Source organism: Daphnia pulicaria, chromosome 7 (genome assembly GCF_021234035.1).
Source record: "Daphnia pulicaria isolate SC F1-1A chromosome 7, SC_F0-13Bv2, whole genome shotgun sequence".
In the NCBI taxonomy this organism is placed as follows: Eukaryota; Metazoa; Arthropoda; class Branchiopoda; order Diplostraca; family Daphniidae; genus Daphnia; species Daphnia pulicaria.
Window position 1 is genome coordinate 16,815,510 of NC_060919.1, and position 20,198 is coordinate 16,835,707.

At 42.1% G+C, this 20,198-nt stretch overlaps 5 protein-coding genes across 5 annotated transcripts; 3 read left to right on the forward strand and 2 right to left on the reverse strand.

Annotated features, from left to right (window-relative positions):
• Window positions 1–395: 395 nt before the first annotated feature.
• Window positions 396–3,078, forward strand: LOC124348959 (transcription elongation factor B polypeptide 3-like). The gene is made up of 8 exons (XM_046799380.1): window positions 396–514; window positions 602–751; window positions 824–1,683; window positions 1,755–1,849; window positions 1,915–2,111; window positions 2,188–2,337; window positions 2,456–2,621; window positions 2,689–3,078. The coding sequence occupies exons 2-8, from the start codon at window positions 683–685 to the stop codon at window positions 2,763–2,765; spliced, it is 1,614 nt and encodes a 537-aa protein (XP_046655336.1). The 5' UTR covers window positions 396–514; window positions 602–682; the 3' UTR covers window positions 2,766–3,078.
• LOC124348946 (TAF5-like RNA polymerase II p300/CBP-associated factor-associated factor 65 kDa subunit 5L) lies at window positions 3,074–5,371 on the reverse strand. Its single transcript, XM_046799361.1, has 7 exons — window positions 5,163–5,371; window positions 4,960–5,102; window positions 4,688–4,897; window positions 4,453–4,621; window positions 3,769–4,377; window positions 3,533–3,701; window positions 3,074–3,475 (listed from the first exon to the last, which is right to left on the reverse strand). The coding sequence occupies exons 1-7, from the start codon at window positions 5,229–5,231 to the stop codon at window positions 3,174–3,176; spliced, it is 1,671 nt and encodes a 556-aa protein (XP_046655317.1). The 5' UTR covers window positions 5,232–5,371; the 3' UTR covers window positions 3,074–3,173.
• Window positions 5,372–5,523: 152 nt separating this feature from the next.
• LOC124348898 (protein FAM214A-like) lies at window positions 5,524–11,315 on the forward strand. Its single transcript, XM_046799287.1, has 8 exons — window positions 5,524–5,617; window positions 8,296–8,902; window positions 8,975–9,096; window positions 9,246–9,477; window positions 9,557–10,351; window positions 10,416–10,609; window positions 10,674–10,883; window positions 10,963–11,315. Exons 2-8 carry the CDS (start codon window positions 8,567–8,569, stop codon window positions 11,126–11,128), a joined length of 2,055 nt encoding a protein of 684 aa, XP_046655243.1. The 5' UTR covers window positions 5,524–5,617; window positions 8,296–8,566; the 3' UTR covers window positions 11,129–11,315.
• Window positions 11,316–11,971: 656 nt separating this feature from the next.
• Window positions 11,972–17,990, reverse strand: LOC124348832. Its single transcript, XM_046799141.1, has 8 exons — window positions 15,331–17,990; window positions 14,230–15,270; window positions 13,856–14,172; window positions 13,486–13,795; window positions 13,258–13,425; window positions 12,651–13,183; window positions 12,374–12,552; window positions 11,972–12,310 (listed from the first exon to the last, which is right to left on the reverse strand). Exons 1-8 carry the CDS (start codon window positions 17,596–17,598, stop codon window positions 12,180–12,182), a joined length of 4,947 nt encoding a protein of 1,648 aa, XP_046655097.1. The 5' UTR covers window positions 17,599–17,990; the 3' UTR covers window positions 11,972–12,179.
• A 944-nt stretch (window positions 17,991–18,934) lies between these two features.
• On the forward strand, window positions 18,935–20,187 carry LOC124349056 (glycolipid transfer protein-like). The gene is made up of 5 exons (XM_046799554.1): window positions 18,935–19,248; window positions 19,313–19,368; window positions 19,454–19,572; window positions 19,640–19,790; window positions 19,860–20,187. Exons 1-5 carry the CDS (start codon window positions 19,122–19,124, stop codon window positions 20,040–20,042), a joined length of 636 nt encoding a protein of 211 aa, XP_046655510.1. The 5' UTR covers window positions 18,935–19,121; the 3' UTR covers window positions 20,043–20,187.
• The last annotated feature ends 11 nt before the right edge of the window (window positions 20,188–20,198 follow it).

Sequence of the window (20,198 nt, forward strand, 5' to 3'; positions counted from 1 at the left end):
AAAAAAATCCATACTGTTTATTTTTCTAATCAAATTTTATCTTCTCTCTCCTAACTTAGTGCGACGAAAGTGAACCCTTGAACGCACCCTTTGCGGATTTCGTATCTCAAATTTGATCGCTTAAAATTATATTTGGCAGCTATAAATGATTTAGTACTACATGAACTTGAAAATCGTCATTTGCAAAGGACCTCTGCAAACGACATAGACATGAACCCTATTTTAAGTAAAATGGGATCGTTATATTTTACTTGCAATTCCTTGATGATTACCTAAAATTTATTTTGTATTTTGTGATAACAAACTAAAATCATGCACGTTGACATTGCGCAATTGGGTTTAATCAACTTTAAAAAAAAAATCGACGTAAGTCCTGTTACGGCCGCTAGATGACACGTACTTTTGAGCCGGAAAACCAAAGGTCGCTGCTAAGCAGTAAGACCAATAACGGTGAACATCGATAATATTCTTGTTTCTGGCACTTTTCTTTCTCTTCGTCCGACCTCTTTATCACGTCAGTTTGATTTCTTTATCTTTAAATGAAAAAGTAGTCAACACGGAAATTAACTTCCTTATGTTGACATAATCCATATAAATTTAGGAACCATAACGAATTAGCCTTTTGCGAGGCGTAAATCTAGTTGTGATTACTTATTGCGTACTAACCAACTACACAACTACTATGTCATCCACCAATGAGGAGATCCTTCATTACCAGAGAAAGATTCTGAAATATGGATCTGATTCTAAAGTGAGTTAAAGAACTGTTTCAGTTATAAAAAATTATCTCATCTTGCTAAAACAGATGAATATTAATCTTTAGGTATTGCTCCATTGTTTAAATAAATTGACAAAACTTCCTATCGGAGTTGAACATCTCCAAGCAACTGGTATAGGACGGACAATCAATGGCATGAGAAAAGCTGATGGAGCTGTTGGAGAAGAGGCACGATCTCTGGTCAACAAATGGAAAGAGATGGTTGCGGCAGAAGACAAAAGTGACTCTGATCAACAAGAAGAAGACGCCAGCCATCATCAATTAGAAACAACTAGTGATAACTCAAGCATGTCACCAACTCATCGTAAAAAGGACAAGGATTCTAAAAAGAAAGATTCAATCAAGGACAAATTTAAAGAAGAGTCTGTGTCTACATCAAAAAGCAAAAGTAGTTCATCTAAAGAAAAATCACCAGAAAAGCATGCTTCCAAGTCAAGCAAGGGGTCTGAAAAACGGAAGGATGTTAAGGATGGGGAATCATCAAAATCTAAATCATCAAGAAAAAGACGTCACTCTCAGGAAGATTCCAATAGCACAGCTGATGAGGAAGATGGTGATGAAGCACCCACACAAAGTTTTGCAGATGCCTTAGGTAGCATCAAGACCATCAGTAAGAAGAAAAAGAGCAAAGATAAGGAAAAACACAGTGGAGAAAAGAAAAGAGAAGAGAAGAAGTTTTCATTTTTACCATCACCTGCCCCTGAATCCTCAGTAATTTCGAAACCTGTTCTGCCACCACCAAAGTCTTTCGATATTCTTCGACCTGCAGACCTTGAAATTTCTCCTCACTATAAGCCCCTGCCACTGAAATTTGCTGCTGACCCTCTCCCGTCAATGAAAGATAAGGCAAAATCTTCGGAGGAAGCATTAACCACGGCTTTGAGCTTTTCTCAAAAAGGAAACAGGTATGTTAAATTTTTAAATTTCTTTTGACTCGTTTCTTTTCAAGCAAAAAAATTTTTTCCCATCTGTTTAGAACGAAAGTTTTCTCAGGAAATCGTTCTAGTGGTCTTGCGTTTGTACCAACGTTGTTTGACAGCTGCATCAGGTTTTTGCAATCGAATGTGGATTGTAAATATAATAAAATATGACCATGTAATTTTCTTTAACTAAATTCCTTTTATCCTTTTCTTCAGCTCTCGATTACCTAGGAGTGCCGTATGAACTTATTCGTCCCGTACTTGAGAGAGCCAATTCTCATCAGTTGTATTTACTGGAACACCACAACCCCTATTTATTGGAGGACACGGACGAGCTGTGGAAGGTTCTTTGTCAAAAGGAATATAGGAAAGCTGTTCGAGAGGAAATGGAAACTTGGCGAGACTTGTACCTGGTCCGTTCCTTACCTACCTATTCCTCGTATTTTTCTCTTTACAAATTCACTATTTCTAAATTTCGTGACTCGATAGAGATGTCACGAGGAACGTGAAGCACGATTAAAGAGTCTCACATCAAGTCACAAACAATCTATGGCAAAGGCTACACCACAGCGCACCACCAAGTTGGCATACGTTGAGAGTGTGGCTAAAGCACCGCGAGGTGTAGGCAAACCAGGGCAGGTACTCCAATTTTCCCCTAAATTTGTACTTTTCAGTTCTCTTACGTTTTGTTGTACGTTGTAAGTCTTGATATCCGTTTCCTCCGAGGGCCTAATTAATCACGTTGAAATATGTAAAGGTTAAACAAGGTGCATCTGCTGTGCTGGCCAGCATGACGAACGCAAAGTCTGGAGCTCGTCCATTTGAAGCCTCAGCTAATCATGCCGGAAACGGAAGCACTGCCGTGGCCGAAGTAGTCAAAATGGGTGGGTCTGCTCCGCGATCTTCTAGCTCGTCTACCGCATGTAAGATTTAATAACAAGTTCATAACATTATTTGCAAATTAATATAACATATTGTGTTCACTTTTAGCTGCGGCCAAGAAACCGAAGGTAGCACCCTTAATGCAGAAGACTCTCAAAGCCTTGAAAAATCGTTATCGTCGATAAGTCATTTTTTAGATTCTTTGAAGCAGAATTTTCAAATGCCAGAACTGATTATTATTCAAAGAAATTGGTGTGAACGACTTGGTACAGATTTCATCATTTTGCTCGAGTCGAAAAACAAAACTGTCATGTGACTGTGTTATACATGTTTGAGGATACCCCTTTTGTCTTCTTTCAATTGTGCGTGCGCGTGTAAAAATTAACCGAGCGTCGAAGAGATTTTATAGCCACCCACCACTCCCTCTAATTATCAAGGTATAGGGTGCTTTACTGTAGCAAGACATAAAGAAATACATGAACTTTTCATCGGATCGAATTCAAGCTTTTAATCCAATATACTGTGTTCGATGAATTTCTATTTTTTTAAAAAGACACCCAAAAGTCGGAAAATAAAGGAATATTCACAAGTCTTTAATCGGAGGCGGCGATGCAGACCAAACTATCCCGGTTACCTCGACCAAGATGGACAATTTTCGCGGGTGACGCAACCTGGTAAGAAGCTAACTCTTGCTGTTGTAGTTGTGACGCTGGTGTCAAACTGGACGTGGACGGATGTGCGACATTCCACACGCGAATGTTACCATCTGCACTGTAAGAACAGAGAACATGTTCGGAAATCCAAACCAATCCGTGAACGACATATTGATGGCCATTATAATCATGAAGAATACGCCCAGCTGCAACATCCCAAACTATCACACGATGGTCTTCACCTAAACAAAAATGTTATTTAAGATATAACTACGAAATATCGATATAATTATAATTACCAGCTGATGCCAACAACGTTCCACAAGGGCTGAAAGCAACGGATAATACTGTGCCGCAATGGCCAACTAAGATTCGAACAGTTTTTCCTTCAGCAACATTCCACATACGAACACAACTATCAGCTGAGCCTGTGGCCAAATACAACCCATTTGGATGGAAGGTCACACACTATGAAAAGGTTCAAAAATTAGTTTTACATGGATAACTTGTAATTGGGGAAAAAGTTTTTTTTTACGTCAACATCGGCAGTATGACCGGCTAGAATTCGTAAAGGGTATGTACGATCAAACATCCAGATTTTGGCTGTTCGATCTTGCGATGCAGAAGCGAAAAATTGTCCATTTTGAGATATGTTCACGTCCCACACAGGGTAAGTGTGTCCTCGGTATACAAACACATTTTCCATGGAAGAGATCTCCCAAAGCCTTAGAGTTGTATCGTCACTACAACTTAGCACGTGGCTATTAGTAGGGGTAAACTGTGTGGCATAGACTGAACCGGAATGCCCCAAGCAAACTGAGACAGAAGAGTCCGATTCTGTTGGAAGCGGTGCAGAAGTTGCTGGGTGATAAATGCTGATGGCGCAGGCTTCCGAGAGGTCTAATCGAGTGAGATCAGATTTGGAGGGTGACCGAAGTTTTTTAACATCCCAGATAGCAACGGAGGAATCTTGAAATCCACAAGAGAGATAGTTTTCACAAGGTGATGCCGAAGCTGCACTCATTTTTCTTTGCCCCGTGTCGATAGAGTACAATTTCAGCAAGGGAGCAGTCGGAGGAACTTCTTTCAATCGAGATATGGCGGCCAACAAACCGTGCACTTCTTCCATATTTGACGAGTCAACCTATTTTTGTAGCATGAAAATAAATGTCAGTCACACATTATTGTTTTCAATAGTTTGTAGCTGAAAATGACTCACAATGGTTTTTGGATTTGCTTGATTAGCACTGCTGGTATCAATTTTCGATTTGATGATGTTTACCTCCAGGGTGGTGTTGAGTAGCTGTTGCAATAGTGGGTGATCATTGCTCCCAATGTAACTATGCAACACTTCAAAGGATTCACTTGACAGTTCCAGAATGAAATGGCTGTCAAGAAAAAGAATAACACAATTTGATGAAAGAAAACATTGCATCATATTGTAGGTTACCTACCTATTGTTTTCAGAACAAAATTTTTCAGCCATTTTTCTTAGTTCAGGCACTTTTAAAAAGTTAGACTGGTTTCGAGTATAAAATCCTCTAGCCCCAATCATGTTACCGCTAACATTCATTCTTCTGTACAAGGAAATAAATGCAGGAAAGAGAATTTCATCCAATTCAATTTTGATGTTATCTTCCAATGAGTCCACCCATGCTTTCAACCTGTAACAGGCACCATCAAATTCTATGAATCTTTAGCACGAAAAAAAACTGAATCTCATTACTTTAAAAACTGAAGCTCAGCTTCCTGCTCAGTTAGGTTGAAATTTTGAACTGAAATGATCCTTTGAGGCCATGTTGCTGAATTTTCGAACTGTTCAGTGCTCTGTTTCAATTTCAATTTGTTCTTTTTGAGAAAATCTGAGTCCTGTGTAGCAAAGAGTGAAATCATTAAGGAAAAGTATGATTACAGAATGAATCAATTTACAGTGAAATTTCGCCTAGAAAGGTGTATCCCGGCAGCAGTTATAATTCCATCATGTTTGGAGGTTTTCATGTTTTCTCAAAAAATATGAACGTTTTAAGTCATTAAGTTCTTTAGGGCACCGGGAGCTCACTTCTGAATCTACACTCTACAGTCAACCAAAACAACTCTTGGTTGGGTTTCCATGACAACTCCAGGCAAAGCTGCCATTTGGCAATCTAATATTAAGGAATGAAACAGTTCAAGAACTATCCACCGTAGACAACAGAAAATGATTAATATTTACGTAAATATATTATAGTATTACATAATAAAGTTAGTTGGGAGAATTTTCTTGTAAAAGTTAAAACGATTGCAAATCGATTGGAGAAGGTAGGGAGCCCTATCGTCTGCTCATAGAAACAGGTCAGTGCGATTCTAGACACGGAGCAAAGCAGTCGTGAACGGGAGAAAGCGCAGTAAGAGTCCTTTGTATACATTTCTCCTAGTTTAAGTCGATTCCAAACTTTCTTATTGATTGTGGATTGCGTGAGCTTGAAGAGCACGATTGAATACATGTTAGAATATTTTTCAGAGGAAGATTCGCTTTAGTTTCTGTTGATATTCTTGTACTTTGGAGCTGTTGTGTTTAAAGTGAGAACCTGCTCGAGCTATGGGGACTATCGGGAGTAGTATAACCTTGGGAGTTGGGAAATCGTATTTCTTTAACCCATGAAAGTGCGTAAAAGCACAGCAACGTCGAACAAGAATCATCTGAAAGTGACCTGTTTTTCCCTTTAAAATAATGTGTCCCAGTTTTTTAAGTATTGACTTTTCATCGAGTGACAAAGACCCTGGTGCGCAACTGTTTATCCCGCAGCAAATGCACAACAAACCCCCTTTTTTCACACAGCAACTGATAAAAATAGGAATCGATATCGCAGGAAAATACCCACTCGGAATATCACTGATATTTCATGTTTTTTTAAATTTGAATACGTGGTGTTTTTTATTTTAAACGACCCCCGCAGTAACAAAGAACTGGTTTTGGCAGCTGGCACATGGGTGAGACCTCCCCCAGAAAAATGTTCCCTTTAAACGATGACGAGGTGCGCATCAGCTGATCCGCTGTTGCTGCCCTCTCGTCTTTGTTTCTCTTCAGCCCCCGTGCCGCACATGCACAGGGCCAGTTATTTTGCCCCGAGCCGTTGTGGACCCAAACTGCTGATCTCTTGCTTCATCGTCGAGGCCCTCAAACCAAACAGTCGAGGACATCAGCAGCTTTAAGCTATTGTATGTTCGTTTCCTGCTGCTTCTCTACTGTTTGTTGCCTCCTAAAATAAAATTTAAAAAAAGCCAAGGGTAGAAGAGAGAAAGAAAATCAATGGCCCTATTATCAATCCCGGATACAAGGGCTGCAGTTGCTAAGGCGACCAACTTACCGTTATTAAGAGACTGACACCTTGTTTTTTTCCCCTCCGAACAATCGAGCATTAATAGTTAAGAACTCACGGTGAGTCGATTTAATCGAAAGTTGAAGTAAAGAGAAAGTTTTTGCAGAAGCGACAAACCCATAGTTTTGCATTATTAAGTCCGTTCCTATCAACCCCGATATTCTTTTTTAAACAGATTCCCGTGAACGTGAAGGCTACTCAGTAATTAAAAGGCTATTAGAAAATGTTTTTGGTCATTGCTATCGACTAGGTTGATAAGATTCTGTTCACGTGGGACTCACGCCGTATTTTTGTTTTCATTTTTCTGTTGACGAAGCTCGACTTGTTTCTGTTTTGGCCTCGGGATTGGGTGAGGTAATCAGTAGCAGAGCGACGACAATCGTCTCCAAACTCCGCCTTTTCACCTTTTGGATTCCAAAAGAGGCGGAGCTACCCACAGCTGTGGAATTGGGAAAACAAAAACCGAATAGACGCGCAACGTAATCACGTGAGTTGTTGGCATCAGGTTCGTTCAACTTCACCAAGGGAAAGGAGGCCTAGTGTTTGCCAACAACTGCTGCTGCAGTCAACGCAATCCCACAATTTAGTCGCTCTCCCTAGAAACTGGGGATCTGGGTGTAGAGGGGCCAAAGATCGTACACGAACCCCGGGACGTGGGCCTTTTAAAAAAGGAAAAAAGAGAGAGAGACACCGAGGACGAACCGAAAATAGTCGACCGACGAATTTGGTGCTAGCAAGCAAAGGATGATAAAAGCCTTGAACGGTGGAGAGAAAGGAAGGAATTGAAGAAGAAGAAGAAGAAGGAGGGAGAACGAATGATTACTTTGTGCCAAAAAGTATAGAGAGAAATTAGGTTTGTCTCTCTCGTTCTCTCTCCCTTTCTATTTGGTTGTCGGCACGAATAAGAAATGGTGCTGGTTTCCGCTCGGTCAAAGATAACAGCTGCGACTTTCCTTCCAACCTGAAGCAGAACAAAAAAAAAGATGGATTTATTGAGGATAATGGGTAGAGCGGGGGAGAGAGTTACGTCACTGGAGCGTCCATGGGCGTCGTTTTTTTTATTTTTATTTTTATTCAATCAATGCCACCTAGCGGTCGTTTCATCTCCATCCAATTATAAGCGATATCCGGACTGATCTTGTTGCCTATTTGACATTTACCAACACCAAAACAACAAAATCTGTTTTGTCGACAATTTAATTCATAGGAATTGGCATATTTTAACAGGATGTTTTTTTTTTTTCTTTCCTCATCTCCTATTTCTGCGATTACGGCCGAGTTGAACGCCATTATTCTACTGCGGTCGTGCATGAGCAAACAAAAAAGCTAGTTAACGTGACGTCAACAAAAAAAGAAAAAAACTTGGGCTGTTGCCCAGAAAACTTCCCTACGTTGTTATTATTGTTGGGCGGAAGACTCTTGATACCCGAGCTTTTTCATCCGTAAAATCCCACAACAATTGAACGAATAAATTATTTTCTCCGCTTGCAGTAAGCCAACTGCGCCATTTCTAACAAAAAATCAAACAAACGGAGGTCATTGCCTTTTGCCCATTTACGGTTATCTACTTTTTGATGGTAGCAAAAAAGTGATGATGCGAAAAACCAACACGTAGTCTGGCCCCAAATGATTCCTTTAAATGTGTCTGTAGGGACGATGTGTTGCAATTCACGTACTTAATAACGGCTTGGTTTCGTTTACAGGTGGACTGGTCATGTATGGAATTCGGCAACCCGGTTATTTGTTTTCAAAGGTTTTCGTTGTCGTCCAAACTTGACGATAGCGCGATCGGTCTCGACTCGACTGCGGCTGCTTTCAACATCAATCCATCGGCCAGTCGATCGTGTGAATTGTCCAACCGAGTAGTGATTGCGGATTAGACACAGAGACTTTTGTTTTTCCTTTTTCTGTTTTTTTGGTGGAAAGAAAATTGATCGAGAGAGTTGGGAGAGAAGTTTCGCCGGGAATACGAGAATGCATGCAAGGCTAGCTGAAGAGAACGAGCCGGACCCGCTGGATGTCTTTTGCGACCTGGGCACGCTCATATTAGAAGCCCGTGTGCCAGGCCGTGGTGACAGCGGGCGCGGCTACGGAGAGGGACCGCACTGTCCCCCTTATTTCAGTCATGCCCAAATTAGTAGTAGTAGTAGTAGCAACAACCATAATAACAACAACATTCATCACAGCAATAATGGGAGCCGACCTGGACAGCATGTCTGCTCGCCCGACAAGCTCCACTGTCAGAGATTCCAGTCCCTTCGCAAACACGCTTGCCTGTTGGGAAAGAACGGAGTGCCGCTGTGCGTTGAGGTATACGACTAGTAGAAACTCGATCTAAAATAAACGACAGAAAGAAAGAAAACAACAACTCTGACCTTGTAGGTTTTGGTGGGGCCCGAATGCAGTCACGGTTCGCAGCGAGCCAAACAAGTTGAAGTAACCTGCACGCCCCATCCAGACTTTCTCCTCCTGGAACGTTGGACTGTTACGTGCTCGCCCAAAAAGTATGCTCCTGGTTTTTCTTTTAGTCAAGTCACGAAACTCTTGTGATGACGACGGTAAAGTAGAAATCACCGGCGTCATCGACTTGTTTGCTGAGGAGTTTTTGCACGTGTAACCATTTGTTTTCTTTCCGTATTATTTATTTATCCAGGGATGGAGAAGCCAGTATTGCTGGCATCTGTTTGGTCCAGGCTGTCCGCTCTTTTCTCCATTTTTCGCAGCTGAGTGCCTGGTTGAACAAGAGCAGCGGATCTCGACCCCAGCAGCTGCTCTATCGAGTTACCATGCCCGGCCAGGCTTTCGCTTCGAAATTCGTATCGAAACCAGTCGACCATCACTTCCCTTTGGCACACGTTGGACGACTTGCTACACACGCAATCAAAGTCCGATTCTCTCATTACTTTTTTGGTTTTTCACTCGGAATTTGGATTAACCATAATTATTTTTCTCTCGTGGGTTTAGGTTTCCGTCAGTTCGCTTCCTCGGACGGATGTAATTCCACATGTTCATTGTGGCAAGTGTCGCTTTATCACGCCCAAGCAGAATGCGGATGTGGGCCAGCGACAGTTGCAACAAAAGCAGGACAGCAGCAGTTGTCTAGGGGAAGGTCTCCTGGATCTGCCTCCAGCTCAGTTACGCTTACAGCGCCTACAGCGTTCCCGATCGCGATCCAGTTCGCCTTCGTTACAATCCGTCAGGCAACTTGTTCATCCGACGACACACAGGGCCCAACCGCCGCCACCCTCTAGTGGCGTTGCCAAGAAACTTGTGGATGATCGGATGCGTATTGATTGCAACCGAATAGGCAAACACGACTGCAAATGTGAAAAAGACGAGTCTGACGTGGTCGAATTGAAACTGCCGGCAGGTCACGGCGATCGTTGGGGCCACGATTTGGAGCGTGGAAGGCGCGGATTGGATCGTGAGCCAGTAATGGGGCCGACGGAGCGAGGTCGTAGTCGGCGGTCTCGTAAAGATTGTTTCACCGACAAATTACTCAGCGTAGCCGAATCGAAAGAACCGGAAATGACACCGGCACTGCAGCAAGCGGGAAAAAGCGTTCCGACTACGGATGACAAGCTGCGTTTCCAGCGGTCGCTTAATTCTGCTGCTTCCTTGTTGTTCCATACAACGAACTGCACCTCTGGAACGGATTCCAAAAAAACCCCACTGCTCGGCCAACGCTTTCCGCTCAACAAGTTCCTACGCTCGCCACCACTCCGCATGTCCTCGTCCCCTCTCCTGGGCAGCTTCGAGGTATTAAAAATGATTTTCTTGGCCACTTGTCGACGTGTTGTTCTTCAACGGTACGGTTGCACAGGAATGTTTGTTGAACGGACGGCTTGAACCCATGTCTACGGTGGAAGGATTCGGTGCTGAGCTGGGAGCCAGTGGATCATTTTGTCCATCACACGAATTGCTACCAGTCAGCGTTTTCTTCTACAACATTGGCGGTTTTGAATCAGATAAATCCGGCTCCCCATATCTAGCCCATTTGAATTTGGGCGCTAAAGGGTATAAAATCATTAATAGAATCGGTCGTTATTGATTAAAGCAATTATTTGATGATTACCTGCAGATACCAAGTACCTAGGAGGGGAACTGTGCAGCTGACGCTCTTCAACCCGCAAGGAACGGTTGTAAAGATGTTCGTCATACTCTTTGACCTCACTGAAATGCCTCCCAATTCAGAGACATTTCTTCGCCAGCGGACCTTTTACATGCCATCACACGAAACGGACGCCTCTCCCGTTTCTGCCAAATGGCTCCGCTACCTCATTCATCTCAGGTTCTCTCTACTATCAATTCGCAACCGGCTTCCCGCAGAGGTTACTGACAACGAATCTTTTTCTTTCTTTTCACCTCAGGTTCCGCAGTTCAAAGTCCGGTAGAATCCACTTGCACACAGACATTCGAATGATTGTGTTGCGCAAGTCGGATGTCGACACGGCCTCGGCACATATTGCTGAAAGCTCTTACGAATGGAAATCGTTCACACGAGGCCCGTCCAGCCCACGCTTCTCCAGCCGTTAACAAGAAATTACTTCGAAAATATCTGTCCCCTTTCTCAAAACAAGAAAAAATTGAATTTTCGCGAAAGATTTCAGTAACAATATTTGTGTGTTTCGGTCAGCTGTGATATCTTGTCTCGGGCGGCTGCGAGACCAATCCCCCACTTTTTTGTTTTCTTTTGGCTAACAGCTGGACTTCTTGTCTTTCACGTTGTTTCTCTGTTGTTGTAATTATTACCTTTTTTCAGTCGCTCGTCAAGACGAATTCTATATTTAGAGAAAATGAAAATTTTATCGTATACAAATAATATTGAAGGGCGTTACGGAAATGAAGACAAAGCCTTTTTGCTCTTCCCCCCTTCTCTCTTGTCTTTCTATGGTGGATGTCTGTCTCTATCTCTTTGAGTAGAAAATCGAAACTAGTATGGAAAAAAAAGTAACGCAATTTAGCTATTCGGGCTAGTCACTCTTCCCTTTTTTTCCCCCCAAATCTATCGCGTCCAATTTTTCTTCGGTCTCCTTCTTTAGTTCGACTTCAAAGCGACACGCCCCGATTTTTCTTTCTTTTCTGCGCTTTCTTTTCTTTCGGATTCTCCCCTCATCTACGGAAATGTGTGGGATATTTTACTTTTAGAGAAAAAAAAATTGTAAATCTTGGACTATACACACTCTAGACTGTTAAAAAAAAATTCTGATTCGTAATATTACCTGTAGAATTCTTACCTAATCCCACACTTTGATCCACTCGTGAACATTGAAGTTGGCCTCTATTCTTCATTTGACTTGGGTGTGTATTAGTAGTAACTGTTTCAATCTCATAAAATTGATTGCGCTTCATGAGAAAAGAAAAGTCAGAAGAAAAAAAATTATCCATGTCACCAAAAAAAAATAATAATAAAAAAATCTGAAAACGAAAGGAGAGAAATAGCTACACAGACGAGAGATTACGAAATACCTCCCTTAAAAGAGTAGCAGGAAAAAGGCGGTATGGCTTGCAAGGATGAGAAACTAAATTAAGTTGGCTCATTTTGTACAATTACACACCACTCTTGTTTTATCGAGCGGCTATGATGCTATGCTGTCGGGATAGATTCAAAGTGAACGCTCAGCATGTGTTGCTTTAGCTGTTCCCGTTTCAAACGCGCCGTCTTCTCCTTCGAAGCGGGATTCACCCAATCGCACATTTCCATCAAACAGTTGGCACCTAAAACGTGACAAATTGAATTAATAATGGGGTCGACTTGTCAAGGGTAACCAGAAACTATACTTGAATGAACAACAATATGGTCCAAGAATCCCTCCCGAGTAGTAAATCGTTCGTCACATTGAGGACAAGGTTTAGAAGGCATCCCCGGAATCCTCGCTTCGTCTTCCTCTTCCTCCTCCTCTTCATCCTCCTGAGCTTCAACGACAGGCTCTTCCCTCGATACCGATCGAGGTCGACCTCTGAAAATGGGTGGAGGAAAAAACGAATTAAAAAATTAAATGCCTTGTTCCGCCCGGAAAGTTTACGGTTCCGTAAATGGTTGGAATTTGTTCATTACCTTTTTCCACGGCTTTGGCCTCGGCCCCGACCACGGCCACGTCCTCTGGGCTTGTAATCGTCATCCTCGTCATCCTCGTAGGCAACGTAATCATCTTCTGAATTCTCGTCTTTAATTTTCGAACGGAAGGATATTTTCGATCCACGCGGCGGCCTTCCCCGTGATCGGGAACCTCTGACAGCTGGAGAAGCAATAGAACCAGGCGCATCCGGAGTTTGGCGTAATCCACTACCGTGGCTAGCAGCACGACCACGTCCTCTACCTCGGCCACGAGAATATGTCGCAGTCGAAACAGCTGCATTCTTCGATGCTGAAGCGACTGGCTTCTTCGGCTGACCCTCCTTCTCTCTAATAGCATTTTCTTCATCCACTAGGGCTTGCGAGAAACGTTCCAGATCATCAACTTCCTCTTCATCTTCTTCCTCTTCTTCGTCTTCGTCAAACTCGAAGATTTCCAGAAAAGTTGAAAGTTTCTTTGAGCGAGGCGGTCTCTTCCGTGGTGTGCCAAGACCTCGATCATACGTGCGAATGACCTGCATTTTCAATGACGAAAACAACTTTTAGTTATTATCCACTAAAAGGAATCCCGTACAACGACATGGCTTACCTTTAGTCGGACACCATTTTCCTCTATTTCAACACCGTTCTCGTCATCTACTGCTTTCCGCTTCATCGAATAGGATTTGGGTGTGTTGACGCTAGCGACGGGAGCAGGGGAAGGCCGCGGTGGGGTTGGCCTTTCAGGAACCGAAGTTTCGCGTTTTGTCATAGCCGCCTGTAAAACAGTTAATTAAGTTAGAAACGGAGCCAGACAAGATAAACTATTTCAAAGTACCTGAATAATGGCCGTCAGTTGCTCTTCTGAGGGTTGTTGGCCGGTTTCATCCAACCCGATAACGATAACTTGATCAGACTGTTCCGAGTCTGGATCGATGTCGAATGTTGTAACATCAACTTCCCTGGGCTTAGATTCAGCGGCTATCGTTTGTCGGATGATACGTGGAGGCGTGCGCTTCCGCTTTAATTCTTCTTCGTCTTCCATCCAAGGAAGCCGCACACTTATCTCCTTCTCTGGCTTCGGCGAATTATCAATACTAACTGCTTCCTTAATTATTTTCGGTCGAACTTGCCGGGTTCGTGGAATTCTAATAAAACATTCAAATTAGTTTTCCCTTTCTCAAGAATTCAATTATAGGCAATTTTACGTGTAGGTTAGTTTGGGAGTTTGAAGATCAGCCATGTACGAGGAACTGACGCTCTCTAGATTGGCGTACTTTTCCGGAGGGAACGACAACCTCACTCGTTTGGAGGGAGTCATATCTTCTTCTTCTACTTTAATCGTCCCACTCGGCAATGATAGGTGGACTGAAGAGGAAGAACGACCACTGAATTTATTATAATTCGTTCCTTGTTCCGACTGCAGCCGTTGCCGGGCTTGCAACAGAACAGCACGGTTAAAATCGTCGTCATCCTTGTGCAAATCGTCTTCGTCCAGCATATCAACTCCCATAGCCAATTTCACCTACCATAAAAAAATTCGTTTAGAACTTATCGGTTGACAAAACATTCAGTAATTTACCTGGGTTTCTTCAGGTGGTGCGGGTTCCACGTCGATGGAATTCGGATTCGATGCGTTGACTTTGGAAGCTTTAAAAGTTTGTGCTTTGCGTTTACTCACTCCCCGAGGCATAAAATAGTCAACACTTCCAGGCGGCAATGACGAGGCTGGTGCTTTATTTGCGGATTGATTTGTTGCCGTAAAAACAGTAGGAATAGTCACGGTACGACCCATTGAATTGGTAGCTGTAACCAATCGTCCAGGTTTTTTCATTTGATTTGGGCTCAAGCTCAATGTCACAGTGGCCGGTGATGAAGCAGTAGAGGAAACAGCAGGCTTAGGAGATTGTACCGGGCCAAGTTTTACATTCCTAGGTGAAGCTTTCCCTGGAATTTGCATAGGTTCTTCAATAACTTCTAACGCTGGAGCATTGGCACCTCGAAGCAGTTTATGAATTCGTGACTCAATGCTTTCTCGCTTTGGCCTGGGGTAGGAAGTAGTGGCTTTATCGTTGATTAACGTAATGGAAGAATTGGAGCTTTCATCGAACTCGAAGTTGCTTGACGCTGCTGCTGCCGCCGCAGATTCTTGAGCGGCATTTTCAGAGGCAATTAAAATCTGCTCAGCTTGAGATAAGATGTTGGCTCCGGGAGTGGAAGATTCTGGGAAGCCGATGGCTTCTATCGAGGCAGACACAATATCTGAAAACTTATTTTCCGAGCGAAGATGATGTTGTTCCATGTTATTAGCATTTTCATGCATTTGCACCCAAGTAGTCATATCCGAACCTCCACTACCAGAGTTACCTCCTCCCGACGTCGAATAGACTAACGTGGAAGACAGACCGTAGCCAGCAAGGGCTGAAACAGGAACTTCTACAAGATGGGTAATTCCATCTACGGTCTGTGCTAATTGCACCTGGACGTAAGGGCCGGAAGATGAAGAAGAATCTTGCTGAAGTGACTGTAGAGACATGGGTCTATGTTCACTAACCCTCATTAAAAGTTCAGCAGCCTGTGCATCTGTTATCATTCCTTCTTGCCCAGCGTCGACATAACTCACCTATGAATCAACAAAATGTTTTATTAAACAATTCATGCAGCGAAAAATTATTAAACAGACCTGAGAATCGACGTAAGATCCATCGGTAGAAAGAGGAGCCATCTCTACCAACATGGCATTCTCGGCGTTGTGATAATTATTCATGGAATTTGATGGCTGAACAGAATTGAGAGTCAACCGACCGTCTTCCACTACGTAAACGTTCTGCGTGTCAACCATTTGCTGCGTCTCGTAGGCGGGTTCTTCCATGCCTGCAGCAGAACTATCAGCTTCGCAGACAGCAGTCGGGTTCGACATGTTCGTGTCCATATTAATCAATTCAGAATTCTCCACCTCATTGTCTCCATAATTAGTTTCCAGATGAGAAGACGTTGGATTCTCGAGGTCTGCAGAAGCCTCAACTCCTTCCACGATAGCCTCATCCGGCTGCTCAATGTCGACTGAATTCATATAGTAACTGGAATCGACTCCTTCGTCATCTGGCCGGACTTCAACAGGTTGAGCTCCAATGAGATGTGCTTCCATTAATTGCGTGTCAACGGATTGTGCTTCAGTAGACTCTTCCTCGATCGTTCCACTTTCAACGGGATCGCCATAAATAACTTCGCCTCGTTCAGTTGCGACGGAATTGTCAAGGGTGATACCTTGGCTTTCATCAGGCTCACCAACTTGCTCGTCGATTGGGTCAGCTTCTACAGTTGGTGCATCATTTTCTATAGTTCCAGCTTGAATCTGGTCAGTTTCCATGGCTTCTTCATTCATTAATTCGGATTCAACTGCTCCAATAACAACAAAATCACCTTCGGCGGTTCCGCCATCAACAAAATCGCCTTCTGCGGTTCCTCCATCAACAAAGTCACTCTCTGTAGCTCCGCCATCAACAAAGTCGCTTTCTGGGACTCCACTATCTGCCTGGTTGTTTTCTACATTCTCTTCGACGTTCCCTCCTTCGATGCACTCGCTTTCATAGCTACCACATACAAGCATACTTGACGTGCCTTCCAATGGTGTACGATCAACATGCTCCTGAATCGTATCATCAACACTGGAATCCACGGTTACTACTTCGGGGACACAAATTCCATTTTCCAAATGTTCAGGCTCAACTACAGCGAATGATTCACTTGTTTCAGGATCAGGAATACCATTCAAATCTTCCTGTTGAATTTCGGATGCTTCTGGATCAGTGGCGACCAATTCCCGTTCTTCAATTTCGAGTGTGCTAGAATCGACGAAATCACTTTCCAAGACCGCAGCTTCTCCTAATCCTTCGTTTACTTCTAGTAGTTGACATGCAGATTCTGGGGCATTTTCTCCGTGTTCCATCTCGTTACAGTTTGCTTCTGTTGTGCAATCAGCAACACTGTTGGATACTTCGGAATGAGATGTCATCTCTGTTTGAGACAGTGAGGTCACGAGGCTTTGGTCTTCGTGAATGACATCACCTTCCGAATACGTTTCTCCTGCTGCGAAATGAGTTGTTGCACTTTCATCAATACTGTTGAATTGCTCTGCAGATTCAGCTTCGGCAATTCCAGGTTCAACGTTAGCCGTTTGCAATTCTGAACCAACGCTGTCGTTTCCAGGCACAACATCTTCGCTAGTTAATGGAACTGATGCACTGCCATATTCTTCAGTGTCTGCTATGACAGGTGCATCATCACTTATTGCAGGGGTGGCCTTTTCAATCAGCTGATTGCTACAACTAGCCACCTGTTCATCATCAGGTGTTGTCCCATTATTAAGAGCAGTTTCAGTGCTGTCGGAGTTTATTGTAACTTCTTCAGAGTGTTGGCAAGCACCTGAATTCAAATTCGATTCCAGATTATCCTCCCTGTTTTCTTGCACAAGGGTTACTTCTGGATCTGCTGAATCCACATGGTTGGAAGTGGGGTCCGGATTGGAGTTATCTTCCATCGCTAGATTTCCATTGGTAGATGTAGGATCTTGAAGTTCTTTGGATGTTCCATCTAGAGATCCATCTTCCAAATATGGTTCCATGTTCGGAATTACCACCATTTGATGATTGACAGATGGCAAGACATCCCTGCATTGACCAGTGAAAGATTCAGTAGAGCTTGAAACTTGTTCTAAATCAGCACCTTGACTGCAATCTTCTTTCTCTTCATTCAGTACATTTTCACTAGGGCTTACAGCCATGGCAGCCATACTGACATCCCCAGTTGACACAACATCACTGCTAATATTTGGCACCAAGCTTTCACTAGAATGAACATTGTTAGACTGCTCAACATCAGCTAACTGATTGACTTCGACCTCTGAATTGGTTTCCAAAACTTGGGGTTCTGGAACAACAATTCCTTCCATATTGAAAAATCTAGCAACTTTTATTGAATAAATCAACTTCGCATGATGCCAGAATCGGGGGACGTCAATGTCACATAAATTTTAACGTTGGTTCATTCATTTGCTGCAAAACTTGGACAAGTGTCAAATATGATGAACTGAAAACAACTTTTCACTGATATGAAACAAAACGTCCCTTATTTATAATTAACACTTTCAAAATAAGTCGGGAATCGTCATTGCTAATAGTACAAGATTTGGATCACAGGTGATAGACAGACGCAATTTCTCAGATTTTCCTATGAATAATTCGACTAAAGCAGCTTCGGCGTCTCGTTGCTGTCTCGCTGTGTGGGGGATGGGGAATAGAGGACACACGAGAGGTAGGACGATCAACCGCCAGATGGAGTTGAAATAATTGCGTATCGCGTCGGTTTCTTTCTTTGAGATTGCCTGATGAAAATAAAAATGAAAAACACAGTAAATTAGTAAAAAAAATTCTCTAGATGGATTATTTTATATTCCTCGTTATTTCTGTGAACTAATTCGAATTAAGTTGCATTGATTTGGAATGTTAACTCAAAGATGGCGTCGTTGCCATTTTTAAATCCACCTGGAGGCAAACGTCTAAACTACAAAAAATTGACAAAAAATAAAATATGAATTTTCTTTTCGAAAGACTTGCAATGATTTCTTATTTACACGTAATTTTCAATCGCTTGGATATATATTTCTTAGTTATCGGCTTGTAAGTTATCGGCTTACCAATTTGAAAAAAAGGAGAATCATGGGAGGATAATAGAAAGTAGGATAGGAAGAAAAGAGAACTATATAGTTTTTTGGTTTGTCCTATAATAATGGCTATTTTCTCACGTACTCTTCGTCGATTGCTCTGTTACTGCAATAGAGTGAATCATAAATTAAATTTGTTTTTCCTTCCCTGCCATCAAAAGCTAGAGTAATGTAATGACGACATTTACTGGCCTATTATACGACAGAACTGCAACCGCGGAACTTGACTGGAGTCTGGAACGAATCGCCGTCGAAGTGAAATAAGTGAGACGATACATCTACGGGAATTGTTTTGTGGTATGTCACACAAAGCTTTTTTTTCTTCTTTATTTCCTACTCACTCAGGAGATTCCCTCTGATGACTTTATTGGTCATATTCTTTAATCTATTGGGCAATCAACATTTGAAATGGATCTTAATTTCACATTTAAGCAGTATAATTAATATTACAACCGAATTTAATTGTAAGAACAAGGAAATTAAAACTGGTCTTAAAAATTTTAATTTCACACTTTTTTGGGGTTTGGCAACGCCTCAAGTTCGTTATGAAAACATTTTTTCACTTGGGAATTGGGGCAGCTTCAAAAACCTTTAGTTGCTTATTAAAAAAACAAAAACAACAAAGATTAGACGCGTTGATTATTTCCTGCCTAGTAAATGCCGAAAGTGAGCTTATCAGAGAACATAGTATTTTCAAGCACATAAGAATACAAAATTCACGATCACATAGTCCTTTTAAATATTTAAACACAATGGCTGATGTCAAAGCTGAGACTTTTTTCACTCAATCTAATTCTCCTTTTCCTGGACCCACCGAGGATGAAAAAATCAGCGCCGATGAATTTTTGTTGGCTTCTACCCACCTTGCCAACTTTTTTGGTTTTCCAAACATGCAATTTTTTGGTTAGTATAGAAAATTAACTGTCTTAATGCTCACATACAGGGATTCTAGGAACTGTTTTTACTCCTGTTCAGTCAGACATAGCAGGAAATGTCAAGGTAAATTAAACCTAATTACTTCAGTTTTCTAGAATACAGTTTCTCTCTCTAGTATTTTTACTGTTTTGACATTTTTAAAAAATAGAAACTGAGAAACTTTATAGAAGATAACCCTGGGAAAGTTGTCTATGTGAATGATATAATTTTACTAGAGGCTAATTCAACAGAGTCAATTGCCATTGATGCACTGCTTTGGTTAAAACGGTGCTAATATTTTTAGAATTAAAATAAGTTGAAACACCTTACTAACTCGTACTTTGTATCCTTGCAGAGCCCTTGAGTTCACCATGGTATTCATTGATGATATTGTATGTGACAGCAAGAATGGAACAGCTAATGAGGATTTGAGGCCCCTTTGTCTCCAAGCATATGAGAAGACACTAAAAAAATACCATGGCTGGATGGTTCAACAAATATTCAATGCAAGTCCTTGTCCTTTTTTACATGTCAGACTCTTTTTAACCTTACATTGTGCATTTGTTGCACGGCAGCTTGTCTCTAGGGCTTGCCCTTGGAGGCGAGATCTGTTACTGAGCCTAGCCCTCGGGAAAACGGACATGGAATCCATCGTACTGGCACAAATGGAAGAAGTTCTTGTCAACTTGAAGAAAAACGTGGCCATTATAAACCGGTTGTACGTAACGTACAATTTGAATTTAGACGTTAAAGTATAGGTTATTCTGAGCTGATGTCCAATTTTATTTTTTTACCTTTTGCAAAGTTCCTATTTTCTCAAAGATTTTTAAATCATTTTCAACAAAGAGTTCCTGCTGTAGCCTTCAGCACTAAAAAAAAATGAATAAATGTCTTTACTTTCAAGTTGTTTAAGC

Coding starts and splice junctions, on each gene's coding strand:
- LOC124348959 (XM_046799380.1), top strand. CDS start 683: ATGTCATCCACCAATGAGGAGATCCTTCATTACCAGAGAAAGATTCTG. Junction 752..823: donor AATATGGATCTGATTCTAAA/GTGAGTTAAAGA, acceptor ATTAATCTTTAG/GTATTGCTCCATTGTTTAAA. Junction 1,684..1,754: donor TTTTCTCAAAAAGGAAACAG/GTATGTTAAATT, acceptor CCATCTGTTTAG/AACGAAAGTTTTCTCAGGAA.
- LOC124348946 (XM_046799361.1), bottom strand. CDS start 5,231: ATGAAAACCTCCAAACATGATGGAATTATAACTGCTGCCGGGATACAC. Junction 5,103..5,162: donor TTTCTAGGCGAAATTTCACT/GTAAATTGATTC, acceptor TTTGCTACACAG/GACTCAGATTTTCTCAAAAA. Junction 4,378..4,452: donor AAGCAAATCCAAAAACCATT/GTGAGTCATTTT, acceptor CTACAAAAATAG/GTTGACTCGTCAAATATGGA.
- LOC124348898 (XM_046799287.1), top strand. CDS start 8,567: ATGCATGCAAGGCTAGCTGAAGAGAACGAGCCGGACCCGCTGGATGTC. Junction 10,352..10,415: donor CTCTCCTGGGCAGCTTCGAG/GTATTAAAAATG, acceptor ACGGTTGCACAG/GAATGTTTGTTGAACGGACG. Junction 10,884..10,962: donor CGCTACCTCATTCATCTCAG/GTTCTCTCTACT, acceptor TTTTCACCTCAG/GTTCCGCAGTTCAAAGTCCG.
- LOC124348832 (XM_046799141.1), bottom strand. CDS start 17,598: ATGGAAGGAATTGTTGTTCCAGAACCCCAAGTTTTGGAAACCAATTCA. Junction 13,426..13,485: donor AACTGACGGCCATTATTCAG/GTACTTTGAAAT, acceptor ACTGTTTTACAG/GCGGCTATGACAAAACGCGA. Junction 12,553..12,650: donor GGCCAAAGCCGTGGAAAAAG/GTAATGAACAAA, acceptor ACCCATTTTCAG/AGGTCGACCTCGATCGGTAT.
- LOC124349056 (XM_046799554.1), top strand. CDS start 19,122: ATGGCTGATGTCAAAGCTGAGACTTTTTTCACTCAATCTAATTCTCCT. Junction 19,369..19,453: donor ACATAGCAGGAAATGTCAAG/GTAAATTAAACC, acceptor TTTAAAAAATAG/AAACTGAGAAACTTTATAGA. Junction 19,573..19,639: donor GCACTGCTTTGGTTAAAACG/GTGCTAATATTT, acceptor GTATCCTTGCAG/AGCCCTTGAGTTCACCATGG.